This window comes from Chelonia mydas, chromosome 22, assembly GCF_015237465.2.
Source record: "Chelonia mydas isolate rCheMyd1 chromosome 22, rCheMyd1.pri.v2, whole genome shotgun sequence".
NCBI classification, from domain to species: Eukaryota; Metazoa; Chordata; order Testudines; family Cheloniidae; genus Chelonia; species Chelonia mydas.
The window spans coordinates 6,612,013-6,634,405 of NC_051262.2; the positions used below are offsets into that span (position 1 = coordinate 6,612,013).

Genomic DNA, 22,393 nt, shown 5'->3' on the forward strand with positions numbered 1-22,393 from the left:
GCCAGGTACACTGTGGAGTATGACTTACCTTTCATATCACTGATTATTTCCTTTTCAGACAGAGACCTGTCATTGCTGGACTCAGTTGGGGTCTCTTCATTGTAATCATCTACTTTATAGTTATCGTAATAGTAATCCCGATCTTCCACCACTTCCTCCTCTTCCTCATCCTCTTCCTCCTCATCCTCTTCCACAGCTGTTCCTGTGAAGTCTTCCACATCTGGCTCCGTCGGGAACTCACTAGAGGGATACAAATAAAAGGGAAAGTTTATGCTAATCACTTTGCAGCCAGCCTTTGATGTATAAGAATACGGATTCTCTTTTCATCTTAGAAGCACAAGAGATAGGAGTATAAACATACTGACTGGTGATCACCCAATCAGCAGCAGCTACAGGAGTTCTCTCATTACAGCTACACTGAGTAGAGCCATAGCTTCTTTAAGCCTCTAGCTCAAAGGGGTTTTAAAAAACGTTACCCTCAATTACCCTTACTTACCTAAACTAAAGGCTACAGCATTTGGAGTCAAGCATCTGGTAGAGCAGCCAGCCATTTTTGAGTGGCTACGGATGGAGGTGCTCCACTCATTTCAGAGAAGTGCTGTGAATTCGTTTTTCCGCCTGTGCACTGCAAGACCTCTCCACTTCCATCATACTTCTCTTTCTCTGAATCCAGGAGCAGAACAAGTATTCTTTGCCATCCCCACCCATGAGGGAATCGCCACTGGTAACAACGAGGCAGTGGCCTCATCATTACTTGCATTACTGTAGCACCTAGTGGCCCTAGTCACAGACCAGAACCCATTGTGCTAGGCGTTGTACAAACAGAAAAAAGGTTTGTCCCTGCCCCAAGGGACTTACAATCTACGTAAGAAAAGACATTAACCCAGACTCTACGAAGTGATCAGAAGCTCTACCTTTTATAAAGGTCGTAGTCATCTTCATCCTCATCTTCGTCCTCTTCCTCTTTGGAAAGAGCTTCATCCACAATTTTTGTCTGAGGGCAGCATACATACTCTGTGCCATGGAACTGGTCCACCCCACAGGGAAGCAGCATGCCATAACTGTGCAGGATCATCCCCTCTGTCAAACAAGCCTGAGAGGGAAGCCAGGGGTGAAGTTAAAAAGTCGTATCTTAAAGCAGCACATTAAATTGCTGCCCCCTCATGCTGCAGGTTTAAATAGCCTTTGCCACTCAGGCAGCGCCAGTGGTAATTCCAATGGCGTAAGCTGTATTGCAGACAGGCCACGGGCATTTTTATTTTTTTTGCATCTAATATTCCTTGCTGTTGATAATCCAAAGCACTTATAATAATTGGGCCTACATATTTACCTTAATTGTGAGCTCAGTTGTGGAAACAGTGAGTACAAACATTTACTAATCACTTAAATGCTGATGGGGAAAAGGTGCAAAGGAGGACAAAGACCTACATAAAGGCTTCCTGATACAATTCAAGGACTGTTTATCAGGCATGATCTTAACAAGAGAAGTGTGGGACCAGAAATCAATTAATCAAAATTCAGTATGTTGGAAGTTAGGCAGCATTGTTGGACAATACAATGAAGGGATAGGTTACTAAGCCCTTTTGGGGTCCTCAGAAAGACTGGGGGGAAGAACGCTGGCTACCACAACACTGCTGACTGGAGAAAAGGAAGGAGCAAGCTTCACCATCATGGCTGCCACCCCCAGGGTCTCCTGGGACCCCAGGATCCAGCATGACACCTTTGTACCTTCATCATTCTGAGCCATAGACATCTCCCAACTAGACCAGGCCAGAAAGAGACCTCACCGCCACCACCTCCACAATCCCAAATACCATCTGGGAAATCAGACACTGTTCCCCCCTTGGCTCAACCTTATGTCCTTTTCCTTCCCCATTTCATTTCTTCGCTTTCCTCTCTCCCCGCTTTTGTTTTCTGTCTAATAAGAGCCTGGTTTAGCTGGCCAATACTGTATATTACTGCTCTAAGTCTGACCAGAGATGTAACTAAAAGCAGTACCCTTAGCAGCCTGATGCTGGTACAAGTTTGCCAGGTCTCAGAGTGGCTAATAAGACCAGCCAATGCCTGTTTATTTCTGACAATAAGGTGTTCAATTATAGGTAAATAACCAGGCTCTAGGGTAAACGAGACAGACTCGCTGTTGTGGCTTTTTTGTTTTGCAGAGTCCAGGTCAACTAACTCAGGCTTGCACTATGGGCTAGAAACAGCAGAGCAAATGTTCCCACTTGGACTGGAGCCCAGGCTCAGACCCACTCTCACTGGGTTTCAGAGCCCAGGCTCCAGCTTAAGGAGGGACATCTACACTATTTTTAGCCCCATGGTGCAAGCTCAAGTCAGTTGACCTGGGCCCTGAGACTTGCTGCCATGTTTGTTTTTGTAGTTTAGATGTACCCTTAGTGGCAAAGAACAGAAAGTTTCATGTCAGGAAGGCAACACTTCAGAGCTAGAGCTGGGTTTTCCCCTCCTTTTTTGCTGACCATTTCATTACTCATTCTAAAGAGAAGTTAAAGGCATAAAAATTGACTACCGTATATACACATTCATAAGCCAAATATTTTTGGTAAAAAAGCAATGCATCAAAGAGCAGGGGTTGGCTTATAAATGGGTCTACACCAAAATTTGATGATTTTAAAACTATGAAATCATTGAATTGAATACCTAACACACTGTCGTTTTGTTTACCTGGAGCATCTGCAGGCATGGAACCACTCACTTTCCGCAGCTCCCATTGGCTGGGAATGGCAAACCACAGCCACTGGGAGCTGAGGGGCCATGCCTGCAAACACTCCAGGTAAACAAAAAGTCCCGACCTGCCAGCGGCTTACCCGACAGGCCAGGAGCAGAAGTTTGCCAACTCCTGAAATATAGGGTCGGCTTATGAAAGGGTCATACAGTTTTTACTATTTTTACCTATCCATCTGGGGGAGTTGGCTTATAAATGAACGGGCTAATGAACGAGTATATATGGTAATTTATTTTAACATGCTCTGGCTGGAAATTGGACAATTCAGAACAAAGCCAAATATGAACAGCACGCAGATGCTTTAATTGCACGTTTATTTGAAACTGCGTACGTATATGGTTTTATGGCCTGACCAATGAGTGAAATAACGAAAGCTTTATTGTGTACATTGGAGCTCTTTTGTATTTCCCTTTGCTTTCCAGAGTATAGAAAAAAAAGAACGACCCAAGCTTGTAAACTGGATGATGCTGTCAACTCCATGTTGAAGGCAAATGATTGAACTCGCTGGAAACAACCACTTAGAAGTTGGCACGATGGCCCTTAATAGGTGGTCTACTGGTACAGATTTCTTAAAATAGCTTTGCTTCCTGAAAGCTTTGAAAAAAGGGAATAATCTTTACTGCTCCAAAGCTGATACATTTCAATCTTCACTAAAACCAAGTGGTTTAGTCTCATAAAAGTACATGCTCTATATTGTAAATCTAGATATTTCCATCCAATCACCACCAGCTGAGTGTGCACGGAATTTACGTAATTCTTGCCAGATCAAATCAGCCAAAGAGAAAGATGGGGCTCTATTCATTCTGGGAAAGTGGGACATGCCTGTAAAATGGAGACTCATACAGGAGCTAGTCTGTCTCTCACTACTCCAAAATGGGCACTCAATTCCATGCTCCAACCACCATAATGTAAAATCTGACCTTCCATTTAAGGAAATGGAGTGCTACATCTATGAAATAATGTCTCACCATCACTCTGATCCTCAACCCTGGGAGGAAGGATAGTTCAGTAGTTAGGGTGCTAAACTGGGAGACCAGAGTTCAATTCCCAGCTCTGTCACAGACTAGGATTGTGAACTTGGGCAAGTGACTTAGGGTAAAAACCTTCAAGTGACCTGACATGTAGGAGCCTACGTCTCATTGAAAGCCAAGGAGACTTAAGAGTCTTGAGTTCTGAAATATTTAACGGAGTGCCTACGTTCCAGATCCATAAAGTGAGGATAATAGCACTTTCCTACTTCACAGGAGCTGCTGTGAGGAGAACACTGATTGTTCAGATTTAACAATAAAGGAGACCCTATAAGTACATCTTGTATCTGGATCCAATGACAGTCATGTTAATCCCATTACCTCTTTGGCCACAGTGTGCCAGTGCTGATGACTTTCACACACATCCATCCGTTCCTTGTGGAAGAATCTGCACTTCTCTGGAACCAGCAGGACATCACTTACAAACTCACCCACTGGAAAACAAGATGTTTCTATCAAACAACAGTTCCTGTCCAGTCAGATACATGTTTAACCTTCAAACTCAAGAGATGACTAGCACTAAAACCTTCAACAGTGAACTTCATTATTGACCCCATTAAGAATCTATGTTGCTATACAAATCTTAATGACCCAGTTCAGACTAACAGCTAAGAGACCTGCTCTAATACAAAGCTTCTAGTTCTATTCTTGGCGCTCAGAACAAAAAGTAGGAAAAGCTGAACAATGAAATACGCGAGCCAAAACCTGCAGGTTACGCTGAATGCACGTTTATAAAGCATGTCAATGAACAGCTGCTCATGGAATCTGCGGAGTAGACTGAACAAGTTTCTCACAAAGAAAGGATTGCATATATGATGGTCTTTAAACCATTTTAATCAACCAATTCCTAAACTGGCTAGTGTCACATGGAAGAAGCTATTCCTGGTTGCCAAAAGCTTCAGAAGCCTGGCTATTTGCAGCCAGGAGCGTTTTCCATGATTACAGGGTTCCCTAGCCATTTTCTGCTTATGCCAGAGGAGATGACCGCGAACTCACTCCACTGTGTCAGCTTTGTTGAAGCAGTTTCAGAGTTTAGATTAAAACCTATGTGCTCGGTACCATGCATTTGAAACTAGGTTCAGGGCAACTCAGCCACAGCTATAACGATTTTCCAATTTGGATACTCCAGCCAAAATGCTAAGAGCAGGAAAATAAAAGCCGTGAAGTCCACACAACCCGGTAAAGCTCAGGGCAAACTGATTATGTTGTGTTCTAACCACCAACTCTGTATTGGTGTTTTTGGCAAAAACCTTAGCTACAGACTTCCAACTTGGAACAGTTTGCCCCGTGGTATTTTTTGTAACTTCTGCATTAGCAAGGATTATAGAAAGTTAAACCTAAACCACCACTACAGTTTGAATTAATCATCATATGCCAGACTAGATCCAGCATGGCCACTTCCTTGATCATTAGGCAGAAAGTTCACCTTGGCAGACCTTATGACTGGGAAGGTTTAACATTCTAGGCTCCAGGTGAGATTCTAGTCAGTCTAACAAATTTAGATGCATCTTCCAGTAATTTTATCCAAACATGCCCAAATCTCCTAGTCTGCTTAGAAAAAAAACCCTTAAAACCCAGGTGTTTGGGAGCAACAAACCCATGAGAAATAAAATGAATACCCACACACGAGACTTACAGTCTAACAAAAATGGCTGCATTAGCTCATGTCGGACATTTACATGGTGGTCAAAAACTTAACAGTATGCTCTGATTAGTTTAAAAACTGAACTCAAGTCCACCAGTTCCAAGGGGAAGAGTCTTTCAACTTGATCTAGACAGTTGAAATATTTAGCCAAGTAACCTTGAACGTGTCCTTTGCAAAAGGAATCTCGATGGCTGGGTATGCACAAATTTGCAGCAATCCCATACCACTCATCATTAGCACCGCCTTTCTAATGGGGGGAGGGGGGTATTTCCTCCTGGTTTTGCCCCAGGCCTCACCCCCACTCCACCCCTTACAAGGCCCCACCCCTGCCCTGCCCCTTTCCACCCCTGCTCCCCATTCCTCCTGCATACCACAAAAGAGCTCATCACAGAGGGTGGGAGCTAAGCACCCACCATTTTTTCCCTGTAGGTGCTCCCGGGGAGCACCCATGGAGTCAGCACCTATGCTACTCATGATACCAACAACTTCAGACCCCTAAGAAACATTTCTTCTGCACAGGGATGTGTGCAAGTCAAAACACTCAATCTGAAAACAGGTGCCAAGTAATGAAGGCCACATCCATTCTTCAGTTTCTCAAACAACTAGAGAGTTGCTGGTCTCCATCTCCTGCCATCCCTTATAAATTTAAAGTTCTCCCCTCTACTGAAGGATGGGCACAGTTTAAGAACAGAACATATCCAGTCTACATTATGGAATATTTGCCCCAGTGCTTGTAAATCTCTCCTCTTTCAGGGTACATCTGCACTAGATTAAGTCCTGCAGCATGACCATGGATAGCCTGGGTCAGCTGGTTTAGGCTCACGGGGCTCAGGCTGCAGGGTTAAAAATTGCTGGGCCGACATCAGGGCCTGAGCTGGAGTCCAGGCTCCGAGACCCTCTCCCCTCATGGGGTTCCAGAGCCCAGGCTCCAGCCTGAGCTCAAATATCTACACAGCAATTCTAGATAAAGAGGAACCATTTGAAACCGCTAGACATAAATAGCCTAAAAAAATAAAGATGTCTTGCCAAAACCAAAGCAGGGAATACGAACACACCTGAGCGTTTGAGTCTCCAAGGAAACAAAATATTAAAAAGCTTCACAGAAATAGTATCAGAGTATAAGCGCCCAGCATTTGTGATACTCTAATACAATAGCCTTTGGGTTTTATGCCCATGGCAGAGAGAAGGGAGGGGAGGGGGATTTCTTTTCCATGCCAGGCACTATTATCACAACACAGGAGTTATCCAGTTGTTGATCTGGTGAAAAGTGTGTAGAATTTCATCTTATAAAAAAAATAATTTTTAGAGAAACCTCAACACAAAAGTAGGGATCTGATGCGAAAGGTCAGTTTAGAAGGTTGGTTTCCTCTCTGAGCAAACCAGGTCAGTGACCTCTGATCCCTAAGGGAAAAAATGTTTGAAGGAGTTACTTCCCTCATTAGAGGCCTGCTCCACATTAAGTACTTACCCAGACACTTGTAGGGCACAACAATGTGGGTGTGGCCCTTGCACTGCTTCTTGCCTTTCTTACACCAGTTGTCAATGCTGACTGGTTGGTTGGCTTCTACCACATTTGTAATCTGAAGCTCTGGATAGATCTGTTCAAAAAACCCATATGCTAAAAACACAGACCAAGATACATACATGCTAAAACACTGGCAAAAACACAAAGGGGCATAATAAAAGAACTCTTTATAAGAAATATGGGGGGGGGGGGGGGGAGGAGAGGAGAAGAGACATGAAGCAAACTGGTTCTCTAAACTAAAACAAGCTCATTCAGTTTAATTGGGTTAAGGAAACCAAAGGTGAAGAACGTATTAATATGATTGCTATGTCTTGTTGAAGTTCTCCACAGGTCTAGACACTTTGCTTATATATTTAGTTAGTGCTACGTAAATGAGATGCAGTACTAGTTGTATCAGGCTTGTTAAATAGTCATGAAAGTTTGCCAGCCCAGCCACAGTCTGTTCTACTACCTGCACCATGCTTCCCAAAAGGAATAAAGTAAAATTTAAAAAAATTATGAGTTATTTGCTGGTCACTTAATCTCAGATGAGTGGATAAACAGATTTTGCAAGGCTGAGTTTCTAGAGCATACTGGAGAAGGAATGGGAGTCTGTAAAAAAGAATAAAAAGCTTTCAAACACTAACAACGTTTTCATAAAGACTTTTCCTGATATTTAGCAGCTTTGTGTCAGCTTGAATGTAATGCCAAGGATAACAAGATGAACTTCAAATATTTAGAGTCAATATGAAACGCTGTCTTGGAATCCTGAGAGTGGTGACACTACTTCGCACATATTATTCCAATTCAAGTGTACATATTGGTTTTTGGTCATAAAGCTTATGGCAAGAATGTCAAAGGAGCCCAATGGAATTAGGCACCCAAGTCCCATTGAATTTTAATGAGACTTAACTACCTAGCTCACTTCAGCTCCTTTGGAAATCCCAGCCTAAATCAATACCCGGATAGTCTCTGAGGAAAGGATCTCAACAGAATTTTTTTTTGGTCTTCAACTATACACTGAAGTTCAAATTATGGAAACAGAGTGCCATGCAGTGGTACAATAAGTCTTCTGTTTGAGCTTTCGCCCAGCAAACATACTAGGTGGGGAATTCAAGTGATCGTGTACCAGAAGAAATGCATAATCTGGAAAGCAGTTAAAGCTCTGCTCCAGAGCAGACTCTCCTCACCTCCTCACAGTATTGTAGAATTTCTTCCTTTCTTCCAAAGCAGCTCTTGGTCCCAGAAGTATCAGGCTCCCATTTCCCAGTCTGGATATTCACATGCATATTTAGCTTCCCACAGAACATTGCAATCTGAGGCTCAGCCACAGCAAACCCTGTTCCAGCATTGGCTGCAAGTGCCTGTGAAGAGAGAGATGAAGATATGTTTATCCATATGAAGCAGTCAGTTTCACGTGCTTCAGAGAACTAGAATTGTTTTAGTCATCTTTAAAAGGGGTAAAAGTTTTCTTCTCTAAAGCCTAGCCACCCTTCCTCTATCATTTCACAGCATTAGATAGTTTACTAAAGACCAGTACAGTACAAGTCATTTGTAGACTCCAGAACAAACTTTGGGGCACAGGACTTCTGGGGAGATTCAAGAGCTCACCTCCAAACACCAACACATAGGAAAAGTGACATTAACCGGTAACATGGGAAAGTCCTCAGCTAGAAGTACCCAGCAAGAGTCCTTGAAACCCACCCAACAGCAACACCATTCCTGTGTATCCCAACAGAAAGACCACCCACTGGCTCAGGCCTGCTCTGAGTTTTAAACAGAATGTTTCTCAAGATGGATGTTGCTGAGAAATGGAATGGGGGGGGGGGGGGTTAGACTCTGAATTAGTGTTTTTTCTGAAGCTGAAGAGAGTCAGCCCCCATAAGTACATGGTACAAGAGCCAAGTAGCTGCTAAATTGAACTCTGCAAAGCCTGCCATCCCCTCCCTCCTTTAGTGCATTCCTATGGATATTTGTATTGGCACAACCTTGATGCCAATTCCATTGTCCACTCCATCCACCACCAATTGAGATTGGAGTCATACGATACGCAACTTGCAGCACATAATCAGTACAAACCCATCTTCTGGGCACACAGCAAGTGTATCAATGAAATGAAAGCTCAGGCTGCTTCTTCTGAAATCTTGCTCGCTGCCCAAGAGAAGGGGATTAGGCAGACTCATCATGCAACTGAGTTTTGATCAGGCCAGAGTTATACTGGAAATTCAACATCCTGCGTATTTTTTTAATAGTCCTTGTAAAGCGATGAAGCTAAAGCAGGTGGACCACAAAATCCACTCCCAATTCTCAAGCAATTCAAGCACTGAACATGGAGATTTGTAAGTGTTTCAGTCAAGGGGACTAGCAGCAATTAGAGAAGAAGCATTATTGCCTCAGGGCTCCTTCTCCGTAGCAGACACTGTGGCTTTAGGCCACTAACCTTCCCTGCATGTTTAACCTTCCAAGCATACACATACACACTGTACTGTTCACATTCCATTGCCTGCAGGTCCCTATTAACCTGTGTCAACAAGAGTAAATTTAAAGCAGGCAATTGAATGATCAAGTGAAGAATTCAACTGGATCATGCTGCAGGCACCCACCAATTGCTATATACTAAATTAGAGAAGCTAGCCTGCATGACTAGTCTCCCTCACACATACACCGCCCTTCTGAATCACTACCAGAGAAGATATTGCAACACACCCTGAGGCAAGAATTGTATAGCACCAAGCATACTGTTGGCATTTAGGAGATAAGGTCAACTCAATATTTACACATTTCTTGAGAGTTAGGCTGCCCTCAAGTAGACAGATAAGGGACTGGCTGCTATTTACTCAAACCACTTAGCCCACTGGGGTATATCTTCACTGCACAGTTAACCCAGACTTTTTCCCCCCAACTAACCACAACCCCACATCCATGCAAATAACCCTGACTTGGTTCGGAGGTGCTTTAAGCCCACACTAGCTTATACAGCTGGGATACAGGTTAAAACTGGGGCTCTGATTTAACTGTCTGAAACCTGACCACTTCCCAGCGAGGATGCAAGCCAGAGAAAGAAAACATTTGAGTGCTGATAGTCCTATGTTCTTCCTATAATCCCCCCCAGAGAACAGTCAAATTATTCCACAACTGATAGGCAAAGAACCCTGGAGCGTCTCCAGGCACGTCTACACTGTAAACTATTGCCAACACAGGGTACGTTACTATAAAAAAAACTGCCACAGGTACCATATTGCTTGTGCACGTGCATACGTCGCTCCTTGCGTCAGCGCTGTGTGTATTCAGTAGGAGTGAATCTTTTGATGGACAGTGCAGTGCACCCTGGGTACCATGCAACTCCCCACCATCCAATGCATAGTCTTTTGGGAAGTTTGGCAATGCATGATAGGGAAGAAATGAATCATGCAGGCGTGACTGAGACTGCGGGGTCAAGTTCCCATCATGCCATATTCTCCAGCCCATAATACCATCTCTAAGTCATAATTTTCCCACACATTTTCAAAATCCCACAAACCCACTCAACCGGTCACTGTCCGCCATCTCTGACAGAAGCAGGGAGCCTGCAGAGCTCTGCACCATTGTCATGAGTGTGGCATGTCTGACCCTCCGGTCCTCGCAGATGCACAAGAAAAGCTGCAAGGAACATGGTTTCCTGGAGGTCAGATTGCTGTGGGACATAGCAAGAAACAATTCAGGATTGTTGGTGGCGTTCATGGAGCAGCTGCAAACAGTGGAGCACCGCTTCTGGGTGGGAGAAGCCAGCAGTGAGTGGTGGGAGTTGCACTGTAATGGAGGCTTGAGATGATGAGCAGTGGCTGCCAAACTTTCGGGTGTGCCAGGCTACATCCCTTGATCTGTATGCTGAGCTCATCCCAGCGCTCCAGCACATGGACATCAGAATAAGAGCTGCACTGACAGCAGAGAAACGATCGCATTGTGGAAACTTGCAACGCTATTGCTACCGGCCAGACAGAAGTCATTTTGGAGTTGAAAAATCCACTGTGGGGCGCTACTGTCATGCAAGTGTGCAGGGCCATTAATCAGTGCCTGCTCTGCAGGACTGACTCGGCAAGGTGTTAGGAATGGATTTGCAGCAATGGGTTCCCAAACGGCAGCGGGGAGAGACTGTTGGCATGCACATCCCTATTTTGACACCGCGCCACTTTACCAGAGTACATCAACAGAAAGGGCTATTTCAGTATGGTTATTCAAGCGATGGGGGATCACTGGGGATGCTTCAGCATCAATGTTGGCTGGTCAGGGAAGGTGGGTGACGCTCACAGCTTTAAGAGCATAGGACTGTTCATAAAGCTACAAACAAATATTCTAACTGGCAGATTACCACTGGCGATGCTGAAATGCCAAGAGTGATCCCGGGGGAGCCAGCCTACCTCTTGCTCATCAGCAGTACTGTACACCGTTCACCTCAGCAGCAGCACGGAAAGATTTAGCTACCGGGTCAGCAGGTGCAGAATGACAGTGGAATGTGCTTTTGGTAGATGGAAGGGGCACTGCTGTTTACTCACAAGACTGGATCTCAGTGAAAAAATATCACAATGGCTATAGCTGCCTGCTGTGCCCTGCACAGTATCTGTGATGCACAGGGGGGAGAAAAGTCAATGGGATAGAAGGAGGTGGAGGAGCAGCTGTCTGCTGAGTTGTAACCGTCAGATACAAGTGCTATCAGAAGAGCTCAGGGTGGAGCTATACAGCTCAGAGGCTTTGAAAGAGCACTTTAACAGCGAGCCACAGTAATGCCTTGTGGTATACTGTGCTCCTGCAATTTGGGGGCCTGATACAAATCGTGTGGTGCTTGGTGAACATCTATGAATGTAACACTAACAAGGCACCTATTAATTTTGTTGTGCCTGCCACACATTTATGTTCATTACACTGTGTCACTGATCCTACGAGTTTATCAAAGTGTATAATCAAGCAAGTGGGTGCTTTCAATATCACTAACCATGCTGCAACACATTTAGAAGCACTGGATCAACTGTTGGCCTCCCTGGCCTTCTGGTATGTCTGCCACAGTTCCTCTACTTTCATACAGCACTGCAGCTGATCCCTGTTGTACCCCCTCTCCTGCATCCCCCTTGCCATCTGCTCATAGATGAGCACGTTTCTACAGCTGGTCTATAGCTGGGCTTGCACAGCCTCTTCTCCTCACAGGCCCAGGAGATCTAATATCTGTGTACTCCAAGCCAGAGCGTGCCTGGATTGTGTAGCTAGGATGATTGGCTGGGCAGTTGTGCACAACAATGGAGAGCTACTAGGCGTGCTCCCCAAGCTGGGCAATCAGAAAAAGGCATTAAAAGACTTTGCAGGGCTTTAAGAAGGAGGGAGCCTTCTGGTCCCCATTACCCCCAGGCAGCAGAGTTCCTAATCGCAACCAGAGCCGTCAGTGTCAAGCATTGTGGGACAACTGCTGGAGGACTGTTAGGGTCAACATAGTTAATAGCTTCCACATTCACGCTGTGTCAACTTCGAGAGATCAATCATGGCTCAACACTCTTGGGAAGGTGGTGGTGTTGTGTCAGCGTAATGGAGAGCTTACATCAGTGGATACAAGTTTAAGTGTAGACACATGCACAACTAAGTCAATGCAAGGCAGCTTATTCAACCTAACTTTGTAGTGTAGACCAGTCCTCAGCACAGAAACCTATGGGATATACCCCCCAAACAGACACAGGCGAATGCAGAAACACTGAAGACTCAGTAATTGAGGTAGGCCTTTGCAGTGGGCTGCTCGCACCTGAGCTAGGCTAAATTGGGTGCCAATCACTCAGATTAATTTAGCAGCATAGCACAGACAAGGGTCTGGGGGACTCACATCTGTGGACTCCATGTTTCCAAGTCCGTGCTTCAGCAACTACACAACAGGCTAACATGGAAGCCAAGTTTTGGCTAAGATCTTTTCAGAAGACCAGGTGAGTGGCGATGGGAGGGAAGACCGCACCAGGTTCCACTCCATACAAACCCTGTAATATCCATATTCCAGGAACAGAACACTGCGAACACAAAAACATTTCAGATCTTGCTATAGCTCAACATTAGCCCTGTTCAACAATCTCTAAAAACTGTTTTAATTTACATACTGGCAACAAATAAGCATCCATTCTATCAACAAATCAAGCTGGCACAAATCAACTGCTATTTAGAGCAGATCTTATTTGCCATCTCACAAGAGAGACCACACCTCCAAAATTTAACTAAATATGTAGAAGGGAAAGAGCTCAAAATTATAGCTTAGCCACTGTCTCAAAAGAAAGGAGAAGGTTTAAATGACTTGGTTGTGTTTCTTTCATGGAAGGCCGAGATGGAGCAAGGCCCCAAGAATGACCCCTCCAGGGACCATCCTGTACACTTAGCGTACGTCTACACTGCAATAAAACACTTACAGCTGGCCTGTGTCAGGCAACTCAGGCTCTCTGGGATCAGGCTGTGGGGCTATAAAATTGTAGGGTAGATGTCTGTGCCTGTTAGTTACCTTATGGGCCTGTGCTGTGGCAGATGGCAAATAAGATCTGCTCTATATAATTCATTGGTTTGTTCCAGCTTCTTTTGTCAACAGAACAGATGCTTGTCAGTTTCCTGAGACTGGATGTCTAAACTGCAATTTTAAAACCCCAAAGCCCAAGCCCTGTACACTTGAGTCAGCTGACATGGGTCAGCCATAGGTGTTTTGTTGCACTGTTGATACCCCTAGAGGTGTAAGGGAAGGCAGTAGTTGAGAAGCTTCAATTGCTATTCTACTCTGGTGTCACATTCCAGAGCATTAAGTAACCACCCTAGAAAATGCAACCTCCTCCAGAGGGACAGGGGCCTAGCAATACCTGCCAAGCACTCCACAGGGGCAGTTACAACGACTGGTTGACAGGGCCAGTAGCCGTGGCGGATTAGCCAATTGGGGCCCCCAGAAAAATGGGTGCTCCACCCCCAGCACACAAGCACTAGGTGGGGCGGGGCACACAGCAGCACCTGGACCCTGGCTGTGGCCTGGGACTGGGGGAGCTCTGTCTGGCTCCCTGCCACAGCCTCAGGGCTGGAGGAGCTCACTCCCCACTGCAGCCCTGGGGGACTGAGCTTCTCTGGTCTTGAAAGCTCAGGGGGAAGGGGGGGGGCAGAGCCCCACAAAACTTGGCTCTGCCTCTGGCCAGTAGCATATGTGCTCTTAGGTACTGAACAGCAGATTTTTCCTCACATCCCAATGGGGAGTAGGTAGGTAAGAACCACAAGCCTAGGAGTTATGACTTCGCCAAATGACACATAGGCAGGACAGAAGCTGGCCTAGGAAAGTCAGCCTTCCCAGGGAGCAAAGCTCCAGTCTAGCTCGCTTATCAGGTTACTGCTAAATGATGCATGACCGCAAGAGCTCTGCTTTTCTACTGCACTCGTCACTGCAATGCCTGAGCATCTGTCTTTCCAGGACAAGGCACAGCACTTAGCCTTCAGTTGGTCGGACCCAAGATCAGCTCCTCCTCCATGTTTCAGAGTGGCAGTCTGTATCAGCAAAAACAAGGAGTCCTCGTGGCACCTTAGAGACTAACAAATTTATCTGGGCATAAGCTTTCATGGACTAAAACCCACTTCATCAGATGCATGGAGTGGAAAATACAGTAGAGAGGTATAAATACACAGCATATGAAAAGATAGGAGCTGCCTTACCAAGTGGGGGGGGGGGGGGGTCAGTGCTAACGAGCCAATTAAATTAAGGTGGAAGTGAGCTATTCTCAACAGTTGACAAGAAGGGAGAGAAAAAAAAACAGTTGTAGTGCTAATGAGTTCAGTGTAATCAAGGTTATCCCAGAAGGGACTCCCACTGTGTGTACCAGAGTGGATATTTCATCTGATTGTATGGAGCATTTGAACACAATGGCCAAAACACCATACATCACTCAAAAAAATGGAATATCAGAGTGCTGAGTCCAAAGACCAGCATGGGAATTTCTGCTACTACTAAGCAAACTCTGGAAAGTCCTGGCCTTCCTTACTATGGTAGCATCCTCTTCCATTTAAACCAGGGCACTTCTACACTTGGATTTAGCCTTTCCTCTGGGCTCCTTTATTGTACAAAATACATGGTCAAACAAAACAAAGCCATGAACTGATCCTCCCTCCCATCTACCTCACTGGTATGATCTCTGTTTTAGAGAGGTGACGGCTGGCATTTTCAAGACAAGCATAAAGGGACTTAGGTACCCAAATCCCATTGAACTGACAAAAAACACAGCTGTAATGACTTACTACATCCCAACTACATATCCAGGAAAACACTTAGGAACACCAAGACGAACAAACGATCGCAAAAAGAGGGAATGGCTTATTATCCTACGGGAATACACCAATTAGGTTCCCCTGCTGACAAGACCATTGTTGACCAGTGAATGAGGAATTCAATAATGAGATATAAAGTGAAGAGAGTGTCCCTTATCCATATAAAAAGAAGTCTGATACAAGCTCTAAGCTTCTTTTGGGTTGAAAAGGGAGATGTGGCAGAAGTCCAAGGCAGCTGTATGACTGTTCCTATACCTCTCTCCTCTCCCACTCCCTGGCACTATTGTTGCTATGCATTTGTATGAACCGAGAGGCTTGGATACAAAATTCTATATGTATGAATCCCCTATCTGCTCAGGCAAAGGTCAATCTGCTCATGGGGCTAGCCTGTCAGATCCCATCAGTTCCACAGTGGCATACTGTAGGATAAACCACTTAGCAGGGGAAAATACTATTTAGTCAACTTACGACATGACTGGTTCCTCTCGCACACGGTTCTGGCAAAGTACAAAAATCTAAAATAAAACCAGCAAATCTACTCCATGCCCTGACGTATCATGTTTACCACAAGCAACCAATGATTTATTGGACCCCGCTTACAGTTAAGACTCTCACAGCTTATGTCTGAGACACCATACTATGCAACAAGATGCACTGCCTTCTGGTTTATAAGCGCATGACGTGACCCCACCTGCTCCCATCCTGGCTCGAATGCTTTCTTTAGTGCACAAGACTTACTGTGTTGCAGGAACTGAAATTTATGTTTGGCTTTCCATAGGTGCCTAATTAAAGCTCGTTATTTGGTGACCATGCTAGCCAACGGATCCAACAATTCACAAAAAGATAAACAATAGCATATATAGCCAACAGACATTAGAGATGGGGTGTGTCTGGAATTTTAACCATAGTGCTAACACCATAGCACCAGAATAGAATGTAGTATTTAAGTTGTGCATGGACTAGATACGTTTGACGGAACTGGAAGTCATACGGATCAGTATCAGGATACTGTATTTGAAAGAGGTTTCCTCAGAACACGTATAGCAAATGCGAGTAGGCACCTGTATGTGAGGGGATGCCCTGATACCACCCTGATAGGCAGAAAGATGTAGGAGACTAAATCCATCCACACTAATTTCTGTATGCAAATACACCTTGCTCAAATACAGATATCTACAAATCAAGACCACCCTGTCTTCGAACACTGATGCTATGCATTTATATTTGCTATCTTTCCAGATTACCACCTTGGTACTATGGCAAAGATCTTTCCTCCTCAGATTGTTTAAATAGCTTGCTTATCAGTGGAGTGCTGTTACCATAGTTACTTGGAATATTCTAAACCTTAATTCACAGCCAAATACACTAGTCACTTGCTCAAGACGCTGATTGCATCACTTTTAACTATATGGAAGACTTTCATGGATTGCACAGTTGCTCCAATAAGTTAATGAACTTGTATGGTACACAAGAAGTTGTCTTCAACAGTCTTCAATCCCATGCAGAATCTCTGTGGATAAGATTTAGAGATGAGAGTCAACCAACCACCCTCCACTCCCAGCAATCGCAGAAGTTTAACTAAATTTCACATTTGTATCTTGTCCTACTTCTGATGAGAGAACACAGCATGTACTGAAGTAGAGGCCACACATTTGAAAGCACTCTGTTGACAAAACTGAGCAAAAATAAAAAAAAAAAAAACACAAACACAAAAGAACCATCTCCACACTGTTATTTGGCCTCAGGTAGCTTTATTACAATCCACTAGAGCCTGCCAGCAGTGAGCTCTCCATTTCATGGAAAGTTTTGAAGATAGTCTGAAGGGAGTTCAGCTAGGTTATAAGGCCAGGTAGCTTCTGTAGCCCAAAGGATTATTTTGTTAGCTATTATATCCTACTAATCCAGCCAGCTATATCAAATAATGTTTCTCTTTCTGAATTAATCCATTTCATACAAGATTCTTATATTTTATCAGTATTAATTCCTATAAAATTAGGATGTGTTGAAGCATAGAATATATGTGTGCTTCCTAATTATAGAGTAAGTTTTGCTGAAATGCAAGAAGCCTACTGGCCTCTATCCAGTAAGATCCGCTGAATAGCTAAACGTATAATCAGTTAAGAGTAAACCAGCATAAGAGCTGGCAACCTTTGGCACAGATAGGAATGGTCCCTGAACTTTGGGGAACCAAAAGGGAGGAACTACACACAACACTGAACAGGTTTATCTGGTGTCTGCAACCGGTTGCAACCGCAGGGTACACCACAATCCTGGAAGTTGCCAAGAGAGCCTAGGTTGGCAGTTTTTGCAGTGAGATAATATGTAGAGAGCAAGTGTCACAATCCACTAACCTATACAATAAGGGTACCCATACATTTCTTACGGTATGGAAATAGTATTTGGGTATATAGTAGGTTGGGCCTGAATTCCATAGCATCAGAATCCTATAAAACACCTTGTAAGGATATCTGAGGGAGCTTTAGATTTTTCTTTTTCTTGTTCTCCTATTTTCTGTCATGCTATCAGCTCAGCTTGTGTAGTATAGTACAACTACTCATCATTCCTAGCTATTGGGGAAGCAAGAACCATCGTCTTATCGGGCAAGCCAGGAGTAAGGCTGGTCCTTCACCTCTTATTACCAGGTCCTCAAGAAAGGGTGCGAGTATGTCAGGTTAAGGTACTTATAATATGAATGTTACCACCAGGAGTTTTGGAATTTTTACTGTTTTGCAGTCATAAGTTTCATAGCATTTATTTGTCTTTTGTTCATCTCAATGAAGCTTTTATCAATTTGGTATTGTCTTCAGTGTGTTTTTGCCAAGCACCCCAAGAGTCCTCGCCCGATATAGAAAGCTTGAGTTCTCAGACCCTGCAGTCTGAAAACGGACAAGAACCTATAACACTTAGGTATGCGATCAGTGGCGAGCCATACAACTAACCCATAAAATTCAGGTCAACACTTCCTGGGATCTATTTTACAAAAGAGGAGCTTGTGGGAGGGAGGGAGCTGAGGGGAGTAACTTCTTCCCTAGCCATACGCTTTGGCACTTGTGTAGGAGAATTACCAGTTCCATGTTGCATAGTGGACAGCAAGTTGAAAGCACGCATTTTTCTCATAGGTTTTGTTCTCCTCTGTTAACAGCAACATCCGTTTTTATTAGTGGTGGTCCCGACTGGGTAGACCTTTTAGATGCATTTGAGTTGACTCTGGGACAGGGAAGTAGTACAGATATTCAGCTGTGGGACTCCAGCCACAGAGAGGATCATTACAAAGTAGGAAGCCAACCTTCAAAATGAAGAGGCAACCAGGCACACTGGAGATGGGCCAGTCTTGCACATCCATTGTAAAAAAAGCCATTAAATGCTATTCTCCCATTTGCAAGATAGGATAAACATCCATAACAGGATCCTTAACCCCAGGTTATTTGGGGGTGTTTGTGTAATAGCTATGAAGGCATCCTCAGCTTGCTCTCTAGGTTACTAGATGACTGATTTCCCTCCCTCCTCCCCTTTCTGTGTAAATCTGTAACCCAGTTTTAGAAAGGTTTCTAGTGCACTTTCCAAGGTTGTAAGTGTTTGACCGGAGATGTTTTTTTAGAGGAAAAAAAAGTTTATGGATTAGAGGATTTGGGTTCAATTAGCTAACTAAGTTCCTCGACCTGCCTATGAGTTAAGCTTGGGAAACTGGTAGAGCAATGGTGTATACGAGTGCCCAACCAACCTCCAGGTGGAATGGTCTTAATTGTTATAGGCATAGAAAAGCTTCTGAGAGTAGAGTCATCTGTTGTTCTTTGGGCCCTTTCCATTTCTGCCAACACTTGTGATGTACTGGCCAGAAATTAACAAGGCATTCACAGTCTCACTCACAGGGACAAGCAATTTAAATAACTATATTGCTTTTTAGTTAAAAACTCTCATCTTCATTACCATTGAGCTGGGTAATGCTGCTGTACAACGGTCAAACTTGCTTAGGTTCCAGAAACCTGAAGGCCTACTTTCCAACAGCTTCTGTTTTAGCCCTAAAATGGAAGGCCCTTGGAACCTGTACTTTGGATTCAGAGTGGTACTAGAACTACCCCTTACCTAGTAAAGCATACACAGATAGGTGGGACGGAGCAGACATCAACTCAGGTGATGTGAGCTCTTCCGAAGGATTGGAGCGAGACCCCTGAACTTTATCTTTTCAAAATAATTGTTGACATTCTCCACGTCATTTCCAAGCCTTATCAATTACTAAATGTTTCAGCAGACGCCACTTCCTCTCCCTTGGCTATACAGTACTGTAGCAAGACTGAGCAGGTAGTTATTACTGCATATGCAGCACGGCTCAGGTGACTAAGTAGAGCTTTTTGGTGTTCAGCTTCAAAAGAGTGTCATACCCTTCCCTCTGAGCATCCTGTTCTTTAAAGGGACAATTATAATCAATCTTCAAATAGCATTATTTAATAAAATTAAATTGAGGCTTATAATATACCACTGAGACCTAAATGGTGATTTCAAAGCTGGCGTGGCCAGATTTCACCATTAATATTCACAGGCAGCATGCCGGCAGGAAGGGAAAGATTTTACAGATTGAAGTTAGCCTTGCCAACAGTGCTTAGCTACAGGAAGTAATTTTGATTGACAGAGCCAGAAAATGGTGGGAGAAGCAACGGCTTAGGGAGAGAACTCCAGGTGGGCCTGATGCCCATTTCAGTGAGCTCTAACTTGTGGATTTTTTTTTTTTTTTAAATACCCTCACTGGATCAATTCCAGCCTCTAACAGCAAATGCAACACCAGAGCTCCAATATGCACCACCCCGCCTGGTGCAGACAACTACCAAGTCCTTTCTCCAACTGTACCACGTGCAAAATGGGGCACGAAGTTCCAATTCCAGACACCACTCAAGGACTGAAATATCTAGTAATGTGTTCCACTGCAGAGTCGAGCAGACCTGACAGGACTCCCCCTGAAAGCTTTTCCTTTACTCATTTCAGCCTATTCTGCGTGTAGTGTCTCCACTGGTTTGAAGTCACTTGCTGAGGTGGTAGTAATTCAACATCAGACTGGACCGATCCTACTAGCTAAATAATGCCGTAAGGTGCCATTTGCACAGATATCGTGTGCATTTAAGGGAAGTAAACAGGAAGTGCACAGATTTATTTTGGTACAGAATCTATTTTCCTGGAGCTTGGTAGATATTGAGTTTCATGGCAATAAAGCACAGAGTTGGTTAGCTGTCCAACCTGGGACTAGTGAGATTCTAAACTCATCATGGATATCACTTCTGTGCGAACACTGCCTCTGTTGGTAGCGTGCAACAGGCCCCAAAGCATGTTCTTTAAAGGGCTATTACATAATGCTATTATGGTCAGATAGGTATGGTAGAGCAATGGTGTATACGAGTGCCCAACCAACCTCCAGGTGGAATGGTCTTAATTGTTATAGGCACAGAAAAGCTTCTGAGAGTAGAGTAATTTGTTGTTCTTTGGGCCCTTTCCATTTCTGCCAACACTTGTGATGTACTGGCCAGAAATTAACAAGGCATTCACAGTCTCACTAGCATTAGCATACTAGTAAAAGTCAATTTATATACACATACTTAGGCCACTGAAATCCTTCATTCTCCAGACACCTCCTGATTTCTGAGAAAGTGAGGGGTGGACAGAGTCCACGTGTAATTAGAATAATACACTGGTTTTGATAAAGCTGGTAAAATCCTACACCTGCAAAATTGCAGTTTGGATCCCAAACAAGGGGACTCAGCATGTGGAATGCAAACCTCTGTTCTTGCCAGTTCTGAAGGAGCTCTCAGCCATTTCAGAAACTACGGTCTGGTCTACACTTAATTTAGGTTGACACAGCTCTGTCCATCAGGGGTGTAAAAAAAAAATCCATACCTGGGACTGACACAGCTATGCCAACCTAGTCTCCAGCGTAACGGCAGCTATTGTCATTTGGGGAGATGGCGTTCAGACGGAAAACCCCTTTTGTCAGTGTAGTTTAGGCAGCATGTAAAACACAAGATTATTTTCTGTAGTGTAAACATACCCTCAATTCAGATAATTTTGTCAGTGGGAACTACAAACTGGTTTCTGTCTCAATTCTTCAGCAGGCTTCAACTTCTTTTCTTTTGAGAAAGTGGGGAAAGCAGAGGAATTATCTTTTACTTCGCAAATGTAGAAACCTATGGGCAGACCAGGGGATTTTTTTAATCAAAGTAGAAGTGTGGCTGAGTTTCCCCTTTGCGAAAGGAAAGTCATTATGCCTTGTTTGTTGAAATAGGAACTGCGAGTTTCTCTACCAGCAGCGAGATTTCTACAGAAAGTCAAATTCAACTCCATTCTGACTTTTCAAAGATTAATGTTACAGGTGGTTGTCCAATCATCCTCATCTGATAGATTAGTCAGCAGATCCCAGACTATAGTCCCACAAAACCAGAGCAAAAAGGAGCTCTTCGATTTTTTTGACTTGAACAAGATCTATTGATTCAGCATACTGCTTTCAAAGAGTTTATCTGGAGCATTTGTTCTTGAAAACTGTTGGCTCTTGATTACACTTTTCAAACAGCACTTGGATTCAAATTCAGCATCAAGATACTAAAGTTACATCAAGTGTTACATTCTGTATTTCCAGTGTGCCCCAACTGGAAGTCAGACCTATTGTCAGGTCTATTATATAGTGGACAAGATCTGCATGCATAGGCTCTCATTAGGGTAAATTAACTTTATTTTACAATTACTACTTGAACCAGTAAGTTGGAAAATGGTTTAAATTTCTAATTAATTTTTAATGTAACAGTAAGTTGCCGTACTTTGAGACGGTTTAGCATTTGAATGAATAAGGTGACAAATTTAGTTTCATGAAGATTTTAGTACCAAGAAAAACTGATTTCACAGTAGAAACCTCCAATTTGGTATACCAGAGTAGTCCACTGCTCCATCCAGCCCAATATTAGTCCTTTAGGTGGCCAATAACCAACACTTCAAAGGGAAGAAACACCTCCACACAGCTGATTTTGCAGTTCTGTACATGGAGGAAAGATTCTTTCCTAGTTGACAGATGATCAGCTGACACCCCAAGGCAAAAGATCCCGTTACCTCATATCTTAGAACTGAACTACACTACTGTTCAAATTTATCCACCCCTTTTAAATGTACAGCGAGTAGGAAAACTAAAGTACAGCTTTGTTTGTTTCAAGTTTACCTAT

General features: G+C 43.8%; 1 protein-coding gene across 10 annotated transcripts in view; it reads right to left on the reverse strand.

Moving 5' to 3' along the window:
• The window catches only part of APLP2 (amyloid beta precursor like protein 2), a 101,127-nt gene that overhangs the window by 19,476 nt on the left and 59,258 nt on the right, over window positions 1–22,393 (reverse strand). For all 10 annotated transcript variants that reach the window (XM_043534033.1, XM_037882105.2, XM_037882103.2 and 7 more), the window contains exons 2-6: window positions 8,111–8,284; window positions 6,885–7,014; window positions 4,093–4,205; window positions 915–1,093; window positions 29–240 (exon numbers count right to left, since the gene is read on the reverse strand). In XM_043534033.1, the coding sequence (XP_043389968.1) occupies window positions 29–240; window positions 915–1,093; window positions 4,093–4,205; window positions 6,885–7,014; window positions 8,111–8,230 (754 nt within the window). In that variant the 5' untranslated portion in view covers window positions 8,231–8,284. The remainder of the gene's footprint in view (window positions 1–28; window positions 241–914; window positions 1,094–4,092; window positions 4,206–6,884; window positions 7,015–8,110; window positions 8,285–22,393) is intronic.